The sequence below is a fragment of the Ceratotherium simum genome, chromosome 16 (assembly GCF_057802395.1).
Source record: "Ceratotherium simum simum isolate JZ-2026a chromosome 16, ASM5780239v1, whole genome shotgun sequence".
In the NCBI taxonomy this organism is placed as follows: Eukaryota; Metazoa; Chordata; class Mammalia; order Perissodactyla; family Rhinocerotidae; genus Ceratotherium; species Ceratotherium simum.
This window is the reverse complement of record NC_141915.1, coordinates 44383018-44408901: the sequence shown is the minus strand read 5'-3', so window position 1 is coordinate 44408901 and position 25884 is coordinate 44383018. Positions and strand designations below refer to the sequence as shown.

At 37.5% G+C, this 25884-nt stretch overlaps 1 protein-coding gene across 1 annotated transcript in view; it reads left to right on the top strand.

The window, feature by feature from the left end:
• Positions 1-516: 516 nt before the first annotated feature.
• NSF (N-ethylmaleimide sensitive factor, vesicle fusing ATPase) overlaps positions 517-25884 on the top strand; it is a 146908-nt gene continuing 121540 nt past the window's right edge. Inside the window, exons 1-2 of the mRNA XM_004432596.3 lie at positions 517-579; positions 24018-24103. Coding sequence (XP_004432653.1) covers positions 568-579; positions 24018-24103 — 98 coding nt within the window. The 5' untranslated portion in view covers positions 517-567. The remainder of the gene's footprint in view (positions 580-24017; positions 24104-25884) is intronic.

Sequence of the window (25884 nt, the reverse complement as noted above, 5' to 3'; positions counted from 1 at the left end):
ACACATAAGCTACCTACAAATGCCAACGTTGATAACTTTCAGGAGCTTGGAAAACAAGTCTGCCTAGAGAGAAAAGCCTGAATTCACGCAGGCCTTGAATTCAGAACCAACCCCTCGTTCCTAACGCTCCTCGGGGGCAGGCCAGGACCCGCGCCAGGGGCGCTTATGTACATTTTCCCATTTCAGCGGGTCTGGAAGCATCAAGCTACAAGGCCGTGAAAGAGCGAACAACAGCTGGCAAAGAGAAGCAGGCGCTCAGTGATTAAAGCATCAAAGGCCTGGCTACAAAGCCCAGCACAAACGGCCAGCTGTGATGAGACGCGCAAAAGGAGCCCCGGAGAAGGCCGCTGGCGGACGCGCACTTCCCCAAAATACAGTCAGAACACTCGCAGCCCCCAAGCTCGCATCCAAAATGGCCCCGCGCGCGCCCTGCGGGGCGGGGGCGTCGGGGACGCGCCCGGGCGCGCGCGCGGCTTCAGGGCGACTGCGCGACTGCGCGCCTGCGCGGCGGGGGCGGGCTCTGCCGAGCACTGAGCTTCAGCGGCGGAGCTGGACGTGTCCGCGAAGATGGCGGGCCGGGTGAGTACCAGACCCGGAGCCGCGGCTCGAGGCGGGGGCGCCGGGCTCGCGGGCACTCTGAGGTCCCAGGGGCAGGGGAGCGAGTCTGAGTAAATGGGTTTTGGAGGGGGCGGCCAGCCAGAGAAGGGCTTAAGGGTCAGAAGGGGGAGCAGTGGCAGGGAATTAGCCCTCCTCAGAAACTCCATCCCCCTGAGGAAGCTCGAGGGCAGGTGACCCCCTCGCTCCCCAGGTCTGCTGCGTCTCCCATAATTCTCCCTCTCCATCCCTTGGGGCTTGTTCCCCTCGTCCCTAAGGCAGCCGCAGGATTGTGGCCGTCCCAGACCCGTCTGACGGGCTCTGGGGGTTTCTCCGCACCCCCTGGCGAGGGCTTATTCGGTGCAGCCTCTGGGATCTGTCTGCGGGCGCTCCGTCTGCTGCATTGGGGCGAGGGCTGTGGGATGGATCATTAGGAACCCATTTCTGGTTCTTCACGATAAAAGGTCTTGGGAACGGAGGAAGGGGTGCAAATGACTTTCAGTGTCAAACCCCCGCCATCTGGGGGACCTGTCACTGTCGGATCCGGCAGGAATGCCTTTAGTTTGGAGTGGGGATGAATTTGGGGTGTCGCGTTTTGCTTTTATGAATGACAGTCGTTTCAAATGCAGCAGGATATGTTGTAGTTTTAGGGTTTTAAATTTTACTTCCTCCTTTAGCTCTAAGATCGCGGTGTAGTATGGGTTTGGCGAGCAGAGATAGGACTGGTTCTGTGCTGTATTGCAGTGTGCGTTGAGCGAAAAGCGCTCTGAGGGATGGATCCTGCCCGGAGATTACACTGGTCATAAACCTGGGGACATTAACTGCGTCATTAGAGGATAAGGACGTGCTTGACTGATCTATTTATACTGGAATATTTGAATAAGTTTGCATAGATTTATGCATACATGCAAATATCCTACCTAAAGGGAATTGTGAGTCATGAGATTCGAGTGAGAAGAGACCTTAAAGGTCGTTTAATTCGGCCTCTTTCTCTTCCATTTCCCCGTACCCTCTCTTTTTTATCTAAGGCTACTCTCTCCACCTATGCTTCAGAAGTCTGTCCTCCCCCCCTTCTCAGGAACCCCACTCCTGTGCCTTCACTTGCTCCCTCTTAACTTACTCAGGCTTCTCCCATCTTGAAACAAACCCTCCCTCCATCTCCACAGCTGTCACCTTGTCTCTTCCCGCTTTACAGCCAGAAATCTTGATAGAGCTGTCTACATTTATTCGCTCCCATTTGCTTACCACCTACTCACCCCTCAACCCACTGCAGTCTGACTTCTGGCCCTATCATCCCACTGAAAGATGTCCCTAAACTTAACTGACATTTTTCATTCCTTGTCTCACTTGATGTCTCAACAGCATTTGACTTTGTTGACCCATTGCCTCCTTCATGGAAAACGCTCTTCCCGTGCCTTCTGTGAAGCCTTGCTCCTGTTTTTACTCAGACCTCTGTTTTGCAGACTCACCCTCCTCTACCCTGTTATTCAATGCAGATATTCTTCAGGGCTGTCTTCTCACTCTGTTTTCTCCTCAGGCAGTCTCTTCTAAATCCACAGCTTCAACTACTGTCTGTATGCCAACAATTCTCAATATTTTACTCCCAGTCCAGACCTTCCTTTAAGTTCCAGATCAATATATCAGACTGCCTATTTAAAACCAAGGTACCTCAAACTCAACTTGTTCAAATCCAAACCCATGATCTTAGGCCACCTAATTAGTACTTTCCCTATATTTCCTATTTCAGTGAATGGCACCACCATCCATCCACTTACATGGGCTGGAAACCTGGGGGGGCAGGGAGGTCATCTTTTATACCTCTTCTCTCTTAGCACATCCTCTGCCCCCAGTAAAATTCATCACTGAGTTCTGTCCCCCCATTCCCAAAGGGTATTAGTAGGGCAAAGAACCTGGCTTGGGGCTTTGCTTCTTTAAACTATACCCAAATCACCCACTGGACTGGTCACATGGGTTCTGTCATTTTGACATCCTAAAAATCTCTCCAGTCTGTCCACCTCTCACATCTTCATTTCCACCTCCTTTTCCCAAAGTGCTGTCGTTTCTGGCCTGGACTACTGTGGGAAGCTCCCAAGGGGTCTTGCGGCATTCTGCCCATTTATTGTTCCCTCCCATGCCCACTGCTACTTAAACCCCTCCCTCAATAGTATCCCATTACTTTTTGGAGAAGACCAGATCCATAACTGGGCCTTTAAGGCCCTTTGTGGTTCTGCTCCTGCTTATCTCCACTGCCGCCCTTACTCTCTATGCTCAGGTTATATAAGCCTTTTAAGTCCTTGAACCTACAGTAGTTTCTCTTACCGCAAGGTCTTTGCATATGCTATTTCCTTTCTTTGTAATGTTCTGCTCCCAGCCATTTGCCTCCTACTCATAGATCTCTCAGCTACTCAAGGGAAGCGTGTTCTTATCCTACACAAGTCAGGATCTTATGTTATTGCTCTTGAGGAACTGTATTGCTTTCCTTAGAGCTTTATCTGTTTGTCATTTTAAATTTATTAGTGTGATTATTTGCCTCTAGCCCTAGACTTGACCTTCCGTGAAAGCAGAGGCCAGGTCAGTTTTTTACTCACTGTCAATGTCTGTGCTTTGCACACTGCCTGGGACCTAGGTGCTCAATACATTCTTGTTGAGAATGAATCTAATCTCTGTTTGAATATTCTAGTGATAGAGGGTACATCGCCATCAGGCTAGACCATTTTAGTGTCATCTTAGAAAGGTCTTTTTTATATGGAGTTCCATGTAACTTTTATACATAGATATTATTTCTGCTGTTTAGAGCTACATAGAACTGAACACAATTCCTTTTCTATATGAAAGCTCCTCAGATGTTTGAAGACAGATTATGTATTCCCTCAGATTTTCTCTTTTGCAAGTTAAACATCCCCAATTCCTCCAACATTCTATATTCCAAACCCTTCATCATTTAGTTTACTTTCCTTTGGAAATGCTCTGTTTTGTCAACGTTTCTTCTAAAATGTGCCCAGAGTGGAAAACAGGGATCAGTGAAGAATATATGTGAACTCATTCTCTTGAGCTGGACACTACCATTATTTTTTTTTTTTTTTTTTTTTTTTTTTTTTTTTAAAGATTTTATTTATTTTATTTTTTCCCCCCAAAGCCCCAGTGGATAGTTGTATGTCGTAGCTGCACATCCTTCCAGTTGCTGCATGCGGGACTCGGCCCCAGGATGAACGGAGAAGTGGTGCCTCGATGCGCACCCGGGACCCGAACCCGGGCCACCAGCATCGCAGCGCGCGCACTTAACCACCAAGCCACAGGGCCGGCCCTGGACACTACCATTATTAATACATGGTAAAATTGTATTTGCTTCTTGTCTGCAGTAAATCACACTCTTGACTCATACTGAGCTTACAGTCAATTAAAACTCTCATGTTCTTTTAAAATCACCTCCCCTACCCCCATTCTAGGTATTGTGCAATTGTTTTACTGAAGCTGAGTGTAAGACCTTACATTTATCCCCTTTACAATTCATGTTTTTAGGTCAGGGCATGTCTGCTGCTTGTTGAAGGTCTTCTTGATTCTTGATTTTTTCATGTTATGCAAAATAGTAGTTCTGGTTTTGTTTCAGCTGTAGGTTTAATAATCATGACTTCTGTGTCTATATTCAAGTCATTGGTAAAAGGTAGAATAAAGTGGGTCAGAACTAGCCCTTGAACATGCTGCTAGCGACGCTCCTCTAGGCTGACATACATCAATACACTTGGGCTCCCATTACTTAACTACAAATGTATCTCATTTAATCCTGACAAAACCACCCTGCATGGTAGGTAGTATTAACTTTGTTTTACTCAGAGGGAGGGGCTCAGTAACTTGCCAGGTTCACAGCTAGCAAGAAGCAGGGTCAGGATGGGAACTCAGGTCAGTTTGATGCTGTTACTTAGTTCACCAACTTCGTTGCTAGGGTATAAAGAAGAGTAGATTTACCTTACCTAGGGCTTCTTGAAGGTTGCTGTCAAAGTTTATTTTTCAAAAACTACCTTCTACCTTTTGGAAAATCTGAACACCTTTGGCCCATCTCTTATTGTCTTATCATTTCTTCCGATAGCCATAATTTCCTAGTAACTACTTATCCATGGTTGTCAAATACAGTTAGCCTTGTTGCGATACTCTTAACATGGCTTCTATATTTCCTTCTTGTGGAAGAAAAGCTATTTGAGTTATTGCTTTTGGTTAGTTTAGTTAATTTTGGCATTATGACATCTTCTTGTAAATGGTATTTATATTTACTATTTAATTGAGGATTTTTTTTCTTGTATCACTGATTGTTGCTGTTGATAGCATCAGTAACCTGTATACCTTGTCTTTTGCTTTTCCTGGCCAAAAAAGAAAACATCATATTTAGTACATCTGGGAAATTGGCTGAAGAATAAAATGTGTGATGTTATTCAGTATATAGCATCTAGGTCATCAGAACTTGATTAATCCATAAAATACTTTGAAGCCCCTAATCTGAAAAGTAAAGAACCTAAAGGAAAATTTTTGTCGTTATTGTTTTAGTGTATTTACTGTATGAGAAAAAATATGAAATGGTAAGTTGGATACATTTTATAAAATGATCAATTGATTTAAACTTATCTGGTTCCTTTTGGCCTTTCAAAAAGATTCACTTAGGGGCAGCCCCGTGGCCTGGTTGTTAAGTTCGGCTCGCTCCACTTCAGTGGCTGGGGTTCAGTTCCTAGGTGCGGACCTATACCACTTGTCGGCGGCCATGCTGTGGTGGCAACTGACATACAAAATAGAGGAAGATGGGCACAGAGGTTAGCTCAGGGCACATTTTCCTCAAGCAAAAAGAGGAAGATTGGCAACAGATGTTAGCTCAGGGCCAGTCTTCCTCAGCAAAAAAAAAAAAAAAAGATTCAATTAGGTAATAAGTTTTCTTAGCTATTTTAACTGTTTGCTAGTTTAAAGCAGATTCTGAAGTTATAATTCTTATTACTTACATTGAGTACAGACTCTTATTTATAAATGAACTCCACGTACAGATAGCTACCACTGCCCCAGGCCTTCACACTGTCTTTCAGAACTGTCATGCTACAGCTGCTCTGGAATCATGGAATCAGAGGTTGAGAAAAGAAAGAATCTGATATGCAGCCTTAATAGTTTAAGAGAGCTGACTCTAGGTGGGGAGAGGCTCCTTAGTAAAGCTCCTCTATTTGGTATTGCTTTCTATGCCTCTTATACTACCACCACCCCACTACTGAAAAGAAAAGAAGGGCTTTCCACATTGCCTGAACTTTTTTGTACTCTGTCTTTTAAAATTGCCAGAAATCTCACTGGATATTCAGCAGTCCCTTTCTGAAAATATACGTACATTAATGCGAATAAAACAAATGGATCGCTTTCTTCATAAATTCTTACACCTAGTTGAGGTAATTTGTTGTGAAAAAATAGGAGTAAGACGATGTTAAATAGGAGTCTGAGGGAGAGAACTCTCTTAGCAGTTGAGAGAGCTGTAGAAAGATGTTAGAGGTAAAATTTACTTAATCCAACATTTTGACCAGGGCAGTCTAGTGCATTTAGTATTGGTTAGTATATAGAGGAAGCTTTTGTAGCCTAGTTCAGAAACGTAGCCATTTATAACATTTTATGGGTGAATGACATCTTTACCAAATAACTAACCTTCAGATGAAGTTTTGGAGCACAAGTTGTAAATTGGGGATAGCCCATGTGCAGTACCACAAGTCAAAACAAATAATATAAAATGTTTTGTAGTCCTATTTCCTAAATCAAAGTTTTGCTATCCAAAGCATGTCAACTTTCTGCAATCTTATATGCAGTAGATACTGTTTTTGTATATTACTTTAGTGGAGATTTTTAAAAGTGTCGTGAAATGCAATACATGTTGGAAAATAAAACTGAACTCTTTACAGCAGTATTAAATAGCTTCTTCTTTCTGAAACCCAGAGGAATTTATGCTCATATTCTTTTTTCAAGTATTTAAATCAAGATGCAAAGGTGTAAGGTGAAAGTATAGTATCGTGCTGTTGAAATTTTTGAATCGGTAGAACAGTGAATCCTTGGAAACACTTGCATTGGCAATACACTAGACACTTGCTATAATGTTGTTTTTAAGGGTCCAAACTCTGGGTATGGAATTTTAGGTAAAAATCTTAATGAGATCCTTTTTCATATGTCAGTATTAATAGCCTTGAATGGCCTCTGAGTCTTAGCTTACACTACCTTCAATTTCCTAGTGATTTAATCTCATAATTTCCAACTTATTTTTTTGTGGTGAGAACTAAATATTCCTTGTGTGGCTACAACTATTTCTAGAAGCTCTATGCATTTTATTTTATTTTATTTTATTTTTTTGCTGAGGAAGATTCACCCTGAGCTAACATCTGTGCCAATCTTCCTCTTTTTGCTAGAGGAAGATTCACCCTGAGCTAACATCTGTGCCAGTCTTCCTCTATTTTGTATGTGGGTCACCACCACAGCATGGCTCCTGCTGAGTGGTGTAGGTCTGCGCCCGGGAACTGAACCTCGGCTGATGAAGTGGAGTGCACTGAACTTAACCTATAGGCCACAGGGCCAGTCCCCTCTATGCATTTTAAACAAGTGTAATTCATATACACTTTACGAGATTTCAAGCATGCTGAAAAGTGCAGCAAATAACATATATCCATGTGCTCACCATCCACATTTAAGAAGTGTTAATATATTGCAATATTTGCTTCAGGTCTTTTAATTTTTAGAAATAAAACATGACAGATCCAGTTGAATCCCTTTGTATCTCTTCTTGATTCCACTAACCTTTCCCAGAAATAAGCACTATCCTAAAGTTGGTGTAGATTCTTCCTGTTCACATCTACATATTTTGTGCCCATAAATAATATATTGTTTTGTGTGTTTTAAAAATGTGTATAATGGTGTCATATTGTATATTTCCTTCTGCAACCCCTCATTTTTTCATTTAAAATGGCATTTGAGACTTGGTCATGTTGTTTTATAGAGAGCCACTTAATTCTGTTTAACTGCTGTGTGGTGTTCTATTTTGTGAATATAACACAATTATCTGTTTTCTTATCAAAGGACAATTTAGGTGGTTTTCAGTTTTCTTTTTCCTGGAGTGTACATTCTTGTGTATGTCTCCTTACATACATATGTACGAGTTTCTTTAGGATATTTGTCTAGAGACTTAGACATATACGCTATGTAGAATTGCTACACAGAATTGCTGAGTGATGAGTTACCTTTGTCTTTACCTGGTTATACCAGTTTGTACTCTTACTGGCAGTATATGAGTTCCTGTTACTCATGTCCTCTCCAGCACTGAATATTGCAGACATTTTAATTTTTACAATATGATAGGTGTAAAACAATGTTATTGTTTAAATTTGCACTTTTTTCCTAATTACTAGTGAGATTGAGCATTTTTAATATTGGTCATTGGAATTTCCTCTTCTGTGAATTACCTTTGTGTATCCTATGCCCATCTTTTCTGTTGTGTTATTATTTTTGTTAAATTGATTTGTAGAGTTTTCCTTTTTGGGGGCATAGGGTGTGCTTTGGATTCTAATCCTTTGTTAGTTGCAAATACGTTCTCTCAAATAGTGGCGATCTTCTCGTGTTTATAGAGTTTTAGATTTAAATTTTATTATAGTTATAATTACCCATTTTTTATCTCTAAATTAGTGTGTTTTTAAAGAAATCTTTCCCCATTTTGAAATCAGAAATATTTTCTTCTAAAAGGTTTAAAATTTTGATTTTCACATTTTGATGTTTAATTCATCTGGAATTTATTTTTGTGTTTGGTGTGAATTAGGAAGCTAATTTTATCTTTTCCATATGTATAACCAGTTGTCACAATATCATTTATTGAGTTCATCATTTTTTTCTAATAATTTGTAATGCTATCTCTGTTTTATATCCAGTCTGAGTCTGGACTCTATTCTGTTTCATTATTCTGTTTGTCTGTGTGTGCACCAATACCACTGTTTTAATTACCATAGCTTTAAAATTATTCTTGCTCTCTGGTAGGGTGAGCCTCCTTCTTATTTTTCTTCATTTGGCGTTTCTTGGCCCTTTTCCATATAAATTTTAGGAGGAACTTAATCCCTCCTCCTTTAAAAAATTATCTTTATCTTTAAATTTAAATTTATCTTTATCTATTGCTAATGATTTTGACCTACATTTCTTCCTTATATTTTACAAGGGCAGATACAAAGATCATTTCCGTAAAATTTAGCTGAATTACTCTAGGAAGCTGATTTTCTTTTCCTTTTTTTGACATTAAGCCAAAAAGTGCTAATAATTTATCACAACTTTGTGCTCTATAGATTTGGAACCAAATGAATTAGCATCAGCTGTTTATGAGTAATGCAGGGTATTTTGGTGCTTTGCTAAATTCAGAATGAAGTGCTAAAATTCTGATGTATTTTGCGCTAGCCATATAGATCTTTCATAATGGAGAAAATGGGAAAATTATTAATATAAAGTAAGATGTAAGTTGTCATTTTTACATGCAACATTGAATTTTTTTAAAATTGTAAAGTGTTTTTAGTGTTATGTGCACATGAACAAACATTTTCTTACTTGGTTTGACAAGCAATAAAAATAACAATTATCACTAATTCTGGGTCTTCCAAAGAACATCTATGTGGGGGATTAAAAAAATTTTGTTATCCTAGTTACTTTTCTCTTAGAGAATAATATTGGCAACATTTTGTGAGATGATAGCCGACTTAGTTTCTACTAAGAAAGAGCCTGGCATGGAGGTGTTACTCAGTAAATGATTGTTGAATGAATGAGTGAACATTAATTTCTGAATACCTTAATAAATTATCATTTTGGACAATGTCTGTAGTTTGAATTTTAACGTTATATTCTCTACCAAGCTATTGAATACTCTACTGTTGTTCTGTTATCCAGATCGTTAATAATATAGCATAGATCTAACTTTAAACAACTGCTGGACTCCAATACAGTCCTTTTTCTCCACCTGCAGATATTGAATCTGATAACTGTTTTTTGTATATATAGCCTTCCAATCAATTTACTACTTATCAAGCATCAAAATAAACTTAATTATATTTACCAAATTAAGTGATGAAATGGACTAAGAGCATTATTGAAGCCCCTTTTCCGTATTTTTTTCTCCTCTATCGTAGAAGGAAATGAACTTGTCAGTATTTCTGTTTTTATGAAGTTTATTTCTCCTTACTTATTACAATGATTCTGGAAGTGGAATCTGCAGACCAGCTAATCAGCATCACCCGAGAACTTGTTAGAAATGCAAATTATCAGGCCCCACCCCAGTCTGCTTAAATTAGAAACTCTGGTGGTGGATGTCCCTGCAGTCGCTTAACACGTTCTCCAGGTGACTGATGAATGCTAAAAGTAGGACTATTGACTTAGTATTTTGAGTTCTCCAGTGCAGTGCCTTACAAATTGTTGAAGCTGTTTTTTCCAGATTTCTTTCCAAATGTATACTCAACCTTGATATTTCTAGATTTCAGGGTTATTGTCTTTTCTTCCCTTTAATACCTTCACCTATATCCAGATTTCAAACATTTCAGAAAGCATAGTTATTTCCTGCAGTATAGTGGATTTGGTACCCAGACTGACCTTCCCATAGAAACAGTTTAAAATGCTAGATAGCATGGTAACTGTAGTTAAAAAGTATTGAATACTTGAAATTTGCTAAGAGAATAGATCTTAAGTGTGCTCACCACACACACAGAAAATGGTAACTATGTGGGGTGGTGGGTATGTTAATCAGCTTGATTGTGGTAATCGTTGCACAAAGTATACTTATATCAAAACACCTCATTGCACACCTTAGGCAAAATTCCCTAAAGCTGAACATATGCGTGTATGCCTATGACCCTGCAGTTCTACTGGAGGCTGGGGGATGGGATGGGGAGGGAATATATGCAATGGAAATGCATACATATATTATTCAAAAGACATGTACAAACATGTTAATAACAAGTGTTCATAATTAAAAACTGGAAACAACTCAAATGAATAAATGGTGGTATATTTATATAATTATATACTATAAAAAGCAGTGAAAATGAATGAACTAGTGCTACATGCAACAACATGGATGAGTCTCACAATCATAATATTAAGGGGTAGAAGTCTGACACAAAATAATACATACTGTATGATTCCATTTATATAAAGTTTTCAAAAACAGGCAAAACTAATCTGTCTATGATTTCTATCTGCGGTGATAGAAACAAGATAGTGGTTATTTGTGGTTGGGGGTGAAGGGCTAGTGACTAGGAGCGGGCAGTATGAGATGCTGGTAATGTTCTCTTTCTTGAACTGGGTGTTGGTTACCCTAGGTGTGTTTACTTTGTAGAAATTCATTGAGCCAAACACAATGTATGTACTTTTCTCTATGTATTTCTTTAATAAAAAGTTGATTTAAAGAAATGGTAACGTTCTTCTTAAACTGGGTGGTAGGGACATGGTATTTGTTTTATGGTATTTTATATCTTACATATATTTTATTCTTATTTAGTATTCAAAAAATATAAAAATTAGTCACTGCTTCATTGTTAATTGAGCATGTCCTGCATAGAGCACAGTGCCTGGGACATTATAGATAATCATTAAATATTTGTTCCATTGAACAGAAGTAGGCTAGTAATTCCTTTTGGGCTTCAACAGCCAATTTTTTACTCAATTATTTGTAAATACTTATTTTTAAATAATAAAAAGATATATAATATTATATTGTGCTTATATTTATTATCAAGCTGAATTTATAAAATGAGAAACCTCTCAGTATTACAAGCACTTATATCATGAATTATTAGCATATTATGTTTAATTATAGTGACTCAGATTAATATCAGCAGTTTAGATAAGTATAGTGTGGACTCTAGATATAAGTCAGTAGATTTTGCAGCTTTGAAGATGTGAGGTTTATTAGACCTTCTAATATTTTCAGGTATCTCATTTTTTTTTCATTTGCTTCTGAACAGTTGGAGTCACAGCTAACTTTTCCCACTAAATCTTGTGTTCTTCCTCTGTACCATGCTGCTCTTCCTTCCTGCCTGTCTTACATCTGTCCTTTCTGCTTTCCTGAATGCCCTGTGTCTTGCTAAGGGAAGAGTCCACACGTACAAGACTTAGGGGTTGGGGCTGGGGAGAGGCTCTAGGCCTTGGATCTTTGTTCCCATTCCTTCTCCAAAGATTCTTTTCTTCTTCACCCTTTAAAACAACATAGGTGTTAAACTTTCATCAGGATGTTGGTAATTTAAAAAAAAAAAAAAGAGCTTCACAAACGTTGTTTTGATTTCTTTAACAACATTTGGAGTAAACTTTTCAGAGTAAGAGCACTGAGTTACTGAATAAGAGTATCTTAAACTGAATGGTATTTTACAGTTTTGAAAACACCTTCACGGATCTTTTCTTGTTAGATTCTCAGAGCAGTCTTATGAGTTGGTACTATGAAAATTCAGTTCAACAAACAAGATTCAACTAACAGGAAAACCCACAGTTAACATACTTACTAGTGAACACTGAAACCTTTCCTCTTTAAAATCAGGAACAAGGTGAGGATATCTGCTCTTGCCACTTCTGTTCAACACTATATTGGAGGTTCTAGGTGGGGCAGTTAAGCAAGAAAAAGAAAAAAAAAGGGGGTTGAGATTGGAAAGAAAGAAATAAAATTTATCTCTATTTGCAAATGACATGATCTTATATATAGAAAACCATAAAGAATTTACAAAAAAGGAAAAAACCATTAGAGCTAATAAATGAATCCAGCAAAGTTGCAGGATACAAGAGCAATATACAAAAATCAGTTGCATTTCTATACACTAGCAATAGACAATCTGAAAATAAAGAAAATAATTTCATTTACAATAGCATCAAAAAGAATAAAATACTTATGAATAAATTTAACCAAAAAAGTACAAGACTTGTACACTAAAAACCACAAAACATGTTGAAAGAAATTAAAGATCTAAATAAATGGAAAGACATCTCGTGTTCAGGGATTGGAAGACTTAATATTGTTAATATAGCAATACTCCCCCAATTGATCTATAAAATCAATGTAATCTCTATCAAAATTCCAACTGCTTTTTTTCCAGAAATGGATGAGCTGGTCCTAAAATTCATATGGAGTTGCAAAGCCATTTTAGCCCCAACAATCTTGAAAAAGAACAAAGTTGAAGGGCATACTTCCTGATTTCAAAACTTACTACAAAGCTACACTAGTCAAGATGATGTGTAGTGGCATAAGGATAGTCATATAAACCAATGGAATAGACCTGAGAGTCCAGAAATAAACCCATACATATATAATCAATTGATTTCAACAAGGGTGCCAAGACCATTCAGTGGGGAAAGGATAGTCTTTTTAACAAATGATGCTGGGACAACTGGATATCTACATGTAGAAGAATGAATTTGGACCCCTACCTCACGCTACATACAAAAATTAACTCAGAATGGATCAAAGGTCTAAATCTATAAAATTCTTAGAAGGAAACATAGATGAAAATCACCTTGGATTAAATAGTGATTTTTTTAGATATGACGCAAAAAAGCACAAAGAAAAAATATATAAATTGGACTTAATAAAAGTTTAAAACTTTCATGCATCAAAGGACGCTATCAAGAAACTGAAAAGACAACCCACAGAATGGGAGAAAATATTTGCAAATCATATTTCTGATAAGAGTCTGGTATCAAGAATATGTAAAGAACCCTTACAGCTCAACAGTAAAAAAGACAACCTGATTTAAAAGTGGGCAAAGGATTTGATTAGACATCTCTCCTAAGAAGATGTGCAAATGACCAATAAGCACTTGAAAAGATGCTCAACATCATAGTCATTAGGGAAATGCACATCAAAACCACGAGATACCACTTCATGACCATTAGGGTGGCTGTAGTTAAAAAAAAAGTGTTGGTGACAATGTAAAGAAATTGGAACTCTCATACACTGCTGGTGGGAATGTAAAATGGTGCAGCCATTGTGGAAATAGTTTGGCAGTTCTTCAAAAAGTTAAATATAGAATGACCCAGCAATTCTACTCCTAAGTATATAACCAAGTGAATTGGAAATATATGTTCATGTGGGTGTTCATAGCATTATTCATAGTAGCCAAAAAGTGGAAATAACCCAATGTCCATCACCTGTTGAATAAACAAACAAATGTGGTATATCCATACAATGGAATATGATCCAGCCATAAAAAGGAATGAAATATGCTAGTCCCCCCTTATCTGTGATTTCACTTTCCATGGTTTTAGTTACCTGTGGGCAACCATGGTCCAAAAATATTAACTGGAAAATTCCAGAAGTAAACAATTCATAAATTTTCAGTTGTACGCTATTCTGACTAGCGTGATGAAATCTTGTGCCATCCAGCTCTATCCACCCGGGATGTGAATCATCCCTTTGTCCAGCATATCCACGCTGTGTACACTACCTGCCCATCAGTCACGTAGTAGCCTTCAGGTTGACTTTCATGATATCGCAGTGCTTGTGTTCAAGTAACCTTTGTTTTACTTAGTAATGGCCCCAAAGTGCAAGGGTAGTGATGCTGGCAATTCAGATAAGCCAAAGAGAAGCTGTAAAGTACTTCCTTTAAGTAAAAAGGTGAAAGTTCTCAGATTAATAAGAAAAAAAAAGTCAAATGCTCAGGTTGCTAAAGGTTAAGATGAATCTTCTGTCTGTGAAATTGTGAAGAAGGAAACAAATTTGTGCTAGTTTTACTGTCACACCTCAAATATATATGTGTAGGATAAGACATAGGATATATAGGTTTTGGTACTATCTGTGGTTTCAGGCATCCACTGGGGGCCTTGGGACGTATCCCCCATGGATAAGAGGGGACTACCATACTGTCACATGCTACAACATAGATGATTATGCTAAGTGAGAGAAGCCGGTCACAAAGATGACAGATTGTATGATTCTATTTATGTGAAATGTCCAGAATAGGCAAGTCCATAGAGACAGAAAGTAAATTAGTGGTTGCCAGGGGATGAAGGGAGGGGAGAATTGGCACTAACTGCTAATAGGAACAGAGTTTCTTTTTGGAGTGCTGGAAATGTTCTGGAATTAGATAGTGGTGATGATAGTGCAACATAGTGAATATACTAAAAACCACTGAAGTGTACACTTTAAAATGATGAATTTTACGTTATATGAAGTTGCCTTAGTCTATTTGGGCTGCTATAACAAAATACCAGAGACTGGGTAGCTTATAAACAACAGAAATTTATTTCACTGTTTTGGAGACTGAAAGTCCAAGATCAGGGTGCCATTATGGTTGAGTGAGGGCCCTCTTCTGGGTCACAGACTTCTTGTTGTATCCTCACATGGCAGAAGGGGTGACCTAACTTTCTGGGGCCTCTTTTATTAGGGCACTAACTTCATTCTTGAGGGCTCTGCCTTCGGGACCTAATCACCTCCCAAAGGCCCCACCTCCTAATACCATCACCTTGGGCATTAGGTTTTCAGTGTATAAATTTTGGGAAGACACAAACATTCAGACCATAGCAGAAGTATTTCTGAAAAAATGCTAATAAAAAGTTCACTTAACATATTACGTATTTACTGGGTGGCACAGGCTTGTCAGAGCTTGAAATCGTGGTACTCAACTAAGTAATGTAAGGCAGCTGGTGATAAGTAGTGATAAGACTGGTGCAGAAGCACAAATAAAGGAGATACAGGAGATAGTCAATCTTACTAGGAGCCAGGGAGTTTCTTGTAAACTTGGCTTTGGAAGATGGGTAAGATTTCCATAAGTGGAAGTGGTTTAGAATAGAGAATTCAGGCAAAAGGAATAGCGTGAACAAAGGCATGGAGTTTGGAGTATGACGTACGTGAGGTTGGGGTGGAGCATTGAGGTAGTTGTGGAAAAACAAGGATAGATTCTACATAAGTGGCTGTGAATATCATGCTAAGGAGTTTGTGCTTTATTATTTAAAAATCACATTTTTGGTTTTAGGTCATGTCTGGTGGCAGAGGGAAGGTTGAATTAGAGAAAAGAAATTAGAGTCAGGGAAACCAATGAGGTTATTGCAGGTTTTTTTTGGAGAGAGGTGATGTGGGCTGAACTAGATTAGCAATTGTGAGGATGGAAGGGAGGAATCAAATGCAAGTGACAGTGCAGAAGTAGAATTAATATGTCTTGGCCCACAATTGTGTGTCTTGGGGGATGGAGGGGTGTTAGGTGGTGAAGGAAAGAATGACCCTGAAATTGTGAATTTGAGTGACTTGAAAGCATAATGATGGTATTAACAGAGGTGAGGAAGAGAAACAAAAGTAAGAGAAACAGTGAATACTGGGGAGAGGGAGACACCACTGAATTTGGTGATTAGAAAGTCATTGGTGACTTGGAAGACAGAACAATTGCAATAAGGTGGTTGCTGGAGAGGATTTCAAAGGGTGATTGGAAAAGGTTGCCATAGTATGAGAAAATGGGAGGCAAGGAGGGAGACTCGAGAATTTTGGTTGTGAAATGGAGAGAGAAAAGGTTGATAATTTGAGGTAAGAGTAGAGTTAAGGGATTTTTGCTTTTTAAGTCACTATGAAAGGCATGGGCCCAAGATGCGAAAAAGCAAAGGCTGGATAATGGGGGTTGGGATCAGACCTACAGATGAGGGATCCTGCCTCTCTATACATTTGAGCTATGTACCTTATGATGCTTCTGTAAGGTTAAGAATAGAACATTGTGATCCTTGAATGTGACGAAATGGAACTACATTACGTGCTTGAATCAAATTGGAGGTAGCTATAGGATAAAAACACGCAATCTTCAGTTTATTCACCTTAAAATTAGAATTTTTTTTCTTCTAAGTATACATTATTCAGAATGAGTTATGTTTAAAAAATCATTTAGAGAGAAGTAGTTTTCTTTCTTTCTTTCTTTTTTGTGAGGAAGATTAGCCCTGAGCTAACATCCAATGCCAATCCTTCTCTTTTTGCTGAGGAAGATTGGCCCTGGGCTAACGTTCACGCCCATCTTCCTCTATTTTTTTTTATATGGGGCGCCTGCCACAGCATGGCTTGACAAGCAGTGCATTGGTGTGCGCCCGGGATCCGAACCTGTGAACCCCGGGCCGCTGAAGAGCAGGGTGCGCACTTATCCGCTACACCACCGGGCTGGCCCCGAGGAGTAATTTTCTTGTGTTATGAGAAACAAAAATGTGAGCTAGAGTGAGGCAAATAATGTTATTTAGATTTTGGCGATAGGAAAGAGAATTGTAGGCTGGGATGCTTGCAGGTATGTAAAGCTCTTAAAACAGTGCCTGGCACATAATAATCTCTCAAAACATCTTAGCTGTTGTTATTAACACTCCAGCCCACCGGCAATGGGTAGTCAGTTGTCTCCACACCATTTATTGAGTAGTTCAGCTTTCCCTCCCTGATTCTAAATCTCATGTATCAAGTTCTCATGTGTATCTGGTTCTATTTCTGGGTTGGTTGGTCTATACCATTGAACTATTTGTCTGTTTCTGTACCAGTACCACATTGTTTTAATTACTGTGTATGGCATGTTTTGGTGTCTAGTGGTGCCAGTGCCCCTCATTCTTCCTGAAATTTTTCTTGGCTACTTTTACAAATTTAAAAAAAAAAAAAAATTCCCTTCCATTTCTCCTGCTACGTTTACTTTGCCGGTTGTAGTTTAGATTGAATTTACAAAAGACTCATTGAGATTTTGCTTATAATTACATTAAATTTATAGATTAATTTGGAGTTCCTGATAGCCTTGTAATATTGAATCATTGCATGCAGTGACATCATATATCTCTACATTATTTGGATATTCTTTCATGTACTTGCATTGGTTTTCTTCATATGGATCTTACACATTTTTGCTGAACTTTTTTCTAGTACTTTAAAATTTTTTGCTTCTGTAGTAAATGGAATCTGTTGTCTGTTTCCTATTTATAGCAAAGTTTTTGATTTATCTGCTAAGGTAGGCTTTAATTTTATTCAACTTTTCTAGATATGTTTTTCCACACTTTTTTTTAATTCAACATATATTTGTTGAGTGCCGATTATGTGCTAGATATTGTTTCAGGCACTTCTCCAAATTGTAAATACTTTATTTTAAGTCATTGGTGGACTTTCTCAAATTAATACAGTCTTGGAGAGGAAATTATTTATTCACAGAGCCGAAGACTCAGTTAACTGGCTTATGATTTAGTGCTCATTTTGATCTGTCATTGGTTAACCTGCCCAGTATAAATAGATTTTTAACTCTTTGTATATTTATCAAATGATTCTGTGCTTCAGACTATATTTTATAGCTTCTTACTGAGTTTATTGAAAGTGCTTTTTCTTAATTTATTTACAAAAACCCTTGGCACACTATTAACAAAGCAAATTAGATTTAACCAATGTGATTTAATTACAAAGGAAAAATACACACAAACAAATGATGAGACCATGTCTTGTATTTCATGAATAATGACAAACCCATTTATTTAGCATGTCCTTCAAGTTATTTTCCTAATGTGCATGGTCATCACTGTTTGTACAGAAGCAAACAGAAGTCTTAAATGAAATATACTGTTAATTAACTTTAGTACAAAAACTTTAATTTGGTTAGTGAAGTAACACCTATCTATATTTTTAAAATTGGGAAATGCAGAAAAGAAATTAAATCACCCATAGTCCCATTATCCAATCACAATTGTTTTTTACATTTTGGTGTGTTTCCATTTATTTGGTTTGTTATACTTTTAAAAAAATCAAGCTGTAAAGTAAAATTTATATATATATAATCCTGTGATAAGAGCCCTTTCCTTAATGTATTATGAGGATTTTGGAGCTATATAATATTTAATTAAGTGGATATGTTGTAGTTTACATAACCATTACTTTGAAATAGGACTTTTAAGTTGCTTCTACTTCACTGTTAAAATAATGCTGTGGAGAACAACTTTGTACTTTTTAAAAGTTTTCTGTTTAAAATTATTTCCCTAAGACAAGGGTTATTTCAAAAACAGTTCCAGGGGCCGGCCCTGTGGCGCAAGTGGTTAAGTGCGCGCGCTCCGCTGAGGCGGCCCAGGGTTCGCTGGTTCGGATCCCAGGCGCACACTGACGCACCGCTTGGCAGGCCGTGCTGTGGCGGCGTCCCATATAAAGTGGAGGAAGATGGGCACGGATGTAGGCCAGTCTTCCTCAGCAAAAAAAGAGGAGGATTGGCAGATGTTAGCATAGGGCTGATCTCCTCACACACACGCACACACACAAAAAAACAGTTCCAAAATTCAGAATTGTGAAAATTGGAGGTGTTTCCCTTATACCTTCTTGTTTCTCCTCAGTGGTAACTACGGTTAACAATTTAGTGTAGTGTGTATCTTTTTTATTAAAAAAACTTATTCTACGTACTGTTTTGTAACTTTAAAAAAACTTAGCACTTTATTGTGGACCTCTCCCTTGTCAGTACATACAGGGGTACCTTGACCTTTTAAATGGCTGCATAGTTGTGATTCTTTGATCTGTGCTCCTATTTATGGCATTTATTTAGGTTTAGGTTGTGGGATTGTTGTTTTTTTTTTTTTTTTTTGCTGTTACAAATAATTCTTTATTGACTTTCTCTATGGTAGTTATAATAATAGCTAAGATTTATTGAGTATTTACTCTCTATCAAGTAAATGAGGACTATATCATTTAATTCTCATTGTTGTGTGTGTGTGGGTGGATGTGCATTTCTTCCTATTTCCTCACATTTCCATACCTGCCCATCGGGAGGGTAGAACTTCAGCTCAAACGTCCTTGACTTCTAAGGAAAGAATTATTACTGGGGGAAAAGAACCTTACGTAGGAGGAAGAATTGCCAATCTAATGGTCAGAGTGGGACATTTGTGCCAGAAGGACTTGTAGGTTTTATCCTTCCTTTTTCACATCCTGTACCCAGGACCAGCAGGCGAATATGGTCAGCAACCTCGGACTGGCCTTTTAGAGGCAGATCTGACCATTCTCTTAGTTCTCTGTTATTCCTACAGCTGGGATGAGGGCTGGCTGGGGAGTGGACTGAGTGTGTTCTGCAGATCTAGTTCTGTCTCTCTTCCAGTAGGCATACCTGAGTATGGACATATGAAAGTTTAGGTCTTTGTTGCATGGGTGTGGGGCCCCATTTGACCTTGTTCTTAAACTATATTTTCTAGTTTCAGCATTCATCCCATATTTGCATTGGGAATTATTAGAGATTTCCCAGCCATTAAAAAATCAGAACATCATTTCTCAACTTTATTGAGGTATAACTTACATATGATAAAATACAATTAAGATATAGAACATTTTTGCCATTTATGAAAATTACTTCATGCTTCTTTGCTGTCCATTTCACCTAGGCAGCCACTGACCTTTTTTTTTTTTTTGGTTAGTCTAGATTAATTTTGCCTCTTCTATGATTTTATCTAAGTATGAGATGAATTTTATATAAGATGAATTCTTATTTTGCATTTGGCTTCTTTTACTCAGCATTATGTTTTTGAGATTTACCCATGTTATCGCATATCAGTAGTTTCTTTTTAATTGCTGGGTAGTATTCCACTGTATGGCTATACCACAATTTGTTTATCCATTCACCTGTTGGTAGACGTTTGTGTTATTTTCAATTTTTGGCTGTTATGAAATAAAGCTGCTATGAACATTTGCATACAATGTGGCTATATGTTTTCATTTCTCGTGACTAAAAAACTACGGGTAGACTTCGTGGGTCACATTAACTTTATAAGAAACTGTATTACATCTTTGCCAATATTTAATGTTGTCGGCCTTTTACATTTCTCTGTGTTTTTTTTTTTTACACAACAGACCAAAATGGTAACATGCTTTTTTTCTTTTTCAATATAAATTTGTAAAGGGATTTTACAGCCTTCAGAAATGTCAGGAGGTTCATTTATGTGAATAGTTAATGGTCTGAGATGGGTAATGTGAAAGGTATCCCTATAGGCTCCTTACAGGACATAAAAGTTTAACTTATTTCTACCCCATCTCTTCTAGTCCTACATGAATTAAAAATTTTAACAGAAATTATTATTACGGGAGTTTATAGCACAGAGTGAGTCCATAGGCCTGACCACAGGTGTTCCTGATGGCCTTTCTCACATTGTTCTAGACTAATATTGTCCAAGGAAGATTTCTGCAATGATGGTTAGTAGCCACATGTGGCACTTGAAATGTGGTTAGTGTAACAGAAGAACTGAATTTTTAATTTTAATTAATTTTAATTTTCATAGCCATATGTATCTAGTAGTTACTTTATTGAACAGTGCAGTTCTAAAATGTTATTTTCAGGAAAGGTCATCTGACAAGAAGTAATTGAGTGAGACTTGTCAGCTGAACTGGGTCTGGGGCAAGTTCATGTTTTCTGTCCTACTTCCTGTTCCTGTGGGGGATCTGCGTGTCTCTAGAGAGATGTAACCACGGCCTGAAGCACCACAGAGGGAGAACCTGTGGGTTCGTGAGGGTGCTTCCTCATTAGGGTAGGGCAGTTATTTGGTCATGAGCTCTTCTAGTCAGGTACTAAGCTCTTTGTTTTTTTCTGTTTATTTTGCCCTACCAAATTCTTTGGTAAACAATAAAGCATGTGTTTAAATAATCCAATTTTTAAAGTAGACTTTTGGATGAAAGTATTTTATTTATATTTTGAAACTGTACAGTGTTGCCCAGAGGAGTCCTGGTTAAATCTTCGCAATTTTTTTGATGAAGAGAAGTGAATTCTCTTTCTGCACTTTAAAGGTTCTGAAATAAATAATGATATAATTACTTCCAGTAAAGTTTCCATTAAAGATTTGTTGAGATTTTCATGCTTTTGAGTAGCAATAAGTTAATAATTTTTTACATTTCAAGTTGTTAATGAAAATATTTTACAGCCCTCAGACAGTTAAATGTTCTAGTAACTCAGATAACTAAACTTATATAAAATTGCCTATCAATTTTGTATTTTCATTTCTTAATAGCTGCATGGCTGTATGGCTGGGCTTTCATTATTGTTTCCTAGAAGCAAAGTCAATGTTAGAAAAATTATGGAATTTTCCCTTGGCATTACTGTGGTACGTAAACAGCTACTATTTATAGGGACGTATATTTTTATGAGAAAATGAGACACCCTGCTTGGCTTACCATAAAAACACAGATGCTTCTAGAATTCAGTAGGGAGGCATTTTGCTCACAGCATCTGTTTTAGTTGGCCAGCCAGATGACTTCTACAGATTTTCTCACTCTTTTTTGAAGGACACCACCTCTTTGACAAGTAAACAAGTTTACAAATGAAAAGGTTAACTTAGCATTTTGTAGATTTTTTATTAGTACTTTGGCTATATCAGTTCTGTATAATTTTGAATTCTTAGATTATTTTAATTAAATTATATCACTTCCTAAATAACCTTGGAATGTCCTTTGTGTACATGTTCTTTGCATTGCTTATTTTGTGGTTGAGAGAGATTTGTATTGATCCATAAGTTCATTTATTCAGCAAATGTTTGATGAGCACTCACTGTGTGCCAGGCCCTCTACTAGCCTGGGACCCACAGACGTGAGCCAGATACAAGCTCAGTCCTTGAGAAGCTAATGTCTTTTATGCAATGCAAACATGTAAACAGACAATGAAAATACAGTCGGGTGCTTCCATTTGAAGTTTATTTTATCAGTTTAGTGGGGAGGGGAAGATGTCTAGGAAGGTCTTCTAGAAAAAGTAATGTCTGAGCTGAGAATTGTAGAATGAGTAGGAGTTGGCTAGGCAAGGGGCTCAGGGTTAAGGGAGAGAGAAGAATATAAAAGGAAGAAGCCTGTAGGTGAAAGAGACCCCAGGGTAGGTGGGAAACTAAAAATGTTTGGTACATTTTTATCAGATGGCTGATCGAGCTGTGACCGGGGGCAAAGTACTGTCTCATTCAGAAAGCAGACTTATGACCTAGACTTCATTCATTTCATGTTCTAAATAAGTGATTTCCAAATATTTTATCATGAAGCCTGTAAGTAAAAAATTTTTCGATGGTGTATCTCCAATATATATACACACTTATTTATAAGTGGTACACTAATAGTTTATATATACATAGTAAAACATATACAAAAAGAGATTAAAAGGATAAAGTAAAGATGAAAAATATATTCTCATTTGTATTTTATTAATAATACAGGAAGCAAAGTGATACTTCATTATTCTTTAAAATCTTGGTTTAATATTTTGTGATACACCTATTCCAAGGTATGTTTCTAAATTCAGTTTATTTGGTACTTGGATTATCCTGAAAACACTTCAAGTGCACATATCCCACTTTAGAGACCACTGCTCTAAACAACTGGGATAACTATTGAAACTAGCCTCTTAAAACAAAAACAAAGCGAAAAGTAATTTATTTTCCTCTATAAATTTGTATTTGAGAGACAAATTTAAGAAGAATCAACTTTGGCTTGAGGTTTGAAGAATGAGCACTTTAGTCATAACAGATGATGACTATGAGTGTCATATTTCACAAACTAGGAAACCCTAGAGATTGGTGGAACTATTTTTTAAAAACATACCCTGTAATTTTCTTTGTTGGGTGATATTTGGAAGATGGTTTTTCTCAATCTATAGGAGATGTGGTTCATAGCCACTTGGGATCTCTTATAAAAAGATACTTTTTCATGATACACTTTATCGAACTTACTGAATTTACTTCATTGCATTTGGATCAGTTAAAATTCTTTTTTTGGGGGAAGAGATGGAAAACTAACTCAAATAAGCTTGAGCAAAAAAGAGAATTTATTAGCTCATAACCAACGTTCAGGACTGGTCTCAAGGGCTTTAATTTGGTTGTCAGCTCTATGTTGCTAGGTGTCTATTTGTTTTCTTGTATCTCTGTCACCTTTGCTTTCTCTGTAATAGTTTTATTCTCTTCTAGAGCAGAAAGTCTTCTTCCATGCAGTGATGAGGCAATGGAGAGTGCCTTTGTCTCTTTCTCTCTCTTTTTTTTCTTTTGCTTGAGGAAGATTAGCCCTGAGCTAACACTTATGCCAGTCTTCCTCTATTTTGTATGTGGGTCACCGCCATAGCATGGCTGACGAGTGGTGTAGTCTGCGCCCAGGATCCAAACCCATGAACCTGGGCTGTTGAAACAGAGCGCATGAAACTTCACCACCACGCCACGGGGCCGGCCCCTGAGAGTACCTTTCTTGTAGCACCTGTCTATATAAAAATACCATGGTTGTAATAAGACTCTGTGTGGTTGCATGTGTGCTGTGATTGGCAGGCACACAGAAACATGGGAATGGGACAAGGAACAGTTTTCCACAGGAAAGGTTTGCTATTATCACAGTGAAAGGGATGCTGGGAGTCAAAAACAATAGGTGTTACTACAGGTGATGAGGGATAGAGGACAGGAAGGCGTAAACTATTCTGTAAGGTTATAAAAAGATGACTTAATTTTGTTTTCCTAATCTTTGGTTTTTATAGAGTATGCAAGCTGCAAGATGTCCTACAGATGAATTATCTTTAACCAACTGTGCAGTTGTGAACGAAAAGGATTTCCAGTCTGGCCAGTGAGTATCTATCTAGCTTTGTTTTCTTCTAACCTGCTAAGTGGTATTTTAGAAACTTCTAGAGAGCCCGTATTTTTTAGGAAACTTGAGAGTAATTTTTGTATTCCTCTTGCTGAGTTGGAAAATGGAAGAGATAAGAAAGAGTTATATATTTCAGACTTTACTGTGTTAAACTTTGATAAATAAAATGTTTTTTAAATCATGCATAGCTTTTTGTATATAACGTTTATTTTTTATCGATTTTCTTAGCAGAACTGAACATACTGGTCATATGAATCATATATAGCATAGTCATTAGGTTTTCGCCTCTGGAGTCAGATCGTCTTGAGTTTGGATCCTGCCTCTGCCAGTTACAAACTGGGTGACCATGGATAAGTTATTTACCATCTCTGTACCTCTGTGTCCTAATCTGTAAAATGGAGATGATGATAATGTCTTCCTGAGGTACTTGTGAAGATTGAATTACACAAAGAAAGCACTTAGAACAGCGCCTAGCACATTAATAAGCCTTCAATAAATATTAGCTATTTTAATCATTATTACTGTGATAATCTAAGAGACATGAAAATTGGAAGATGCACAACAAGTGCAGAATCTTTACATTTTTTATTGTCATTTATTTTAACTGATTCACATCACCCACTGCCAGAACTTCTGAAGACTCCGCTACCAAGTTCAGTGTCCTCGATATGCTTCTGAGGTTGGTAGAGATAAGGAGATGAAGGGGCTGTAGAAGGCAGACTAGGAAATAAGGAACAAAGAGGCAGGATTTTAACTGAGCCTTTTTTTGTTTTTTTTTTTTAGCCTATTTGTGAAATACTTGAGTTTCACAGAGTTAGAATTGCTAATCATCTGTAGTTTTCAGCACAGAGTAAGGGGCTCTCCTTCTTGATTGTATTAATATTATTTCTAGTCCTAAAAATTCTATAATGCTAAGTTGAACATAGAACTTTCCGCATATAAACTGGAGTGTAGATAATCAGTGTGAGAATTTGCTTTATGGAATTCCTTTACATATGTCAAATGTTCACTGTACTCATGATGGGATTACTTAAAATATAGTTGGTATGAGGAACTTGTGTTCTAGTAACAAAATGATATGCATAGAAACATTAACCATTAATATTAAAAAATTATAGCATTCTAAAAGATAATTTTAAAAATGATAGTGCTGTTGCTTAACAGTTTGAAGCTTCCATCTCAGACACAGTTGTTGGTAGTTAACTTGGTGTAGGAGATTATCATGAGATGACTATATTTTGTCTGTTTATGAGTAACTACTGAGCAGGGTGAATTAGCACAAAATGCTTTGAAATAGTAGATATTGATATCTATATGAAAGCTGATATATTTTGTGAAAATTTTTCATTTTTACCATCTTTTTAATTTTACAGATTTTTACTGTCTCAACCTGTTGTGAGATTGTGCAAAGAGATTTAATGAATAGTCCTAAAAACTAACTTTGACTCTTATATCCTGGCTCTTCTATCTTTGGTTCTCCTCCCTTTATTCTATTTAGGATATGAAGTAATTCTCAGGAAAGGAAATTCATCTAATTTTTACTTAATATCAAGGACTCTAAATCACTGACTTTCGTTTTATATAAACTGGAAATGTAATGAAGTAGATGTTTTTGGATAGTATGTGCTCTCTTGAACTTGGTCCTGATTCTGCTTGATGTGTGTTTGGCCCAGGGTGCTCCTTATGCCTGAAAAATATTTTGAATTGCTGACGTATTTTGGAAATGAAATATTGTAGTCCTATTCCTTCAAGACTCTCAT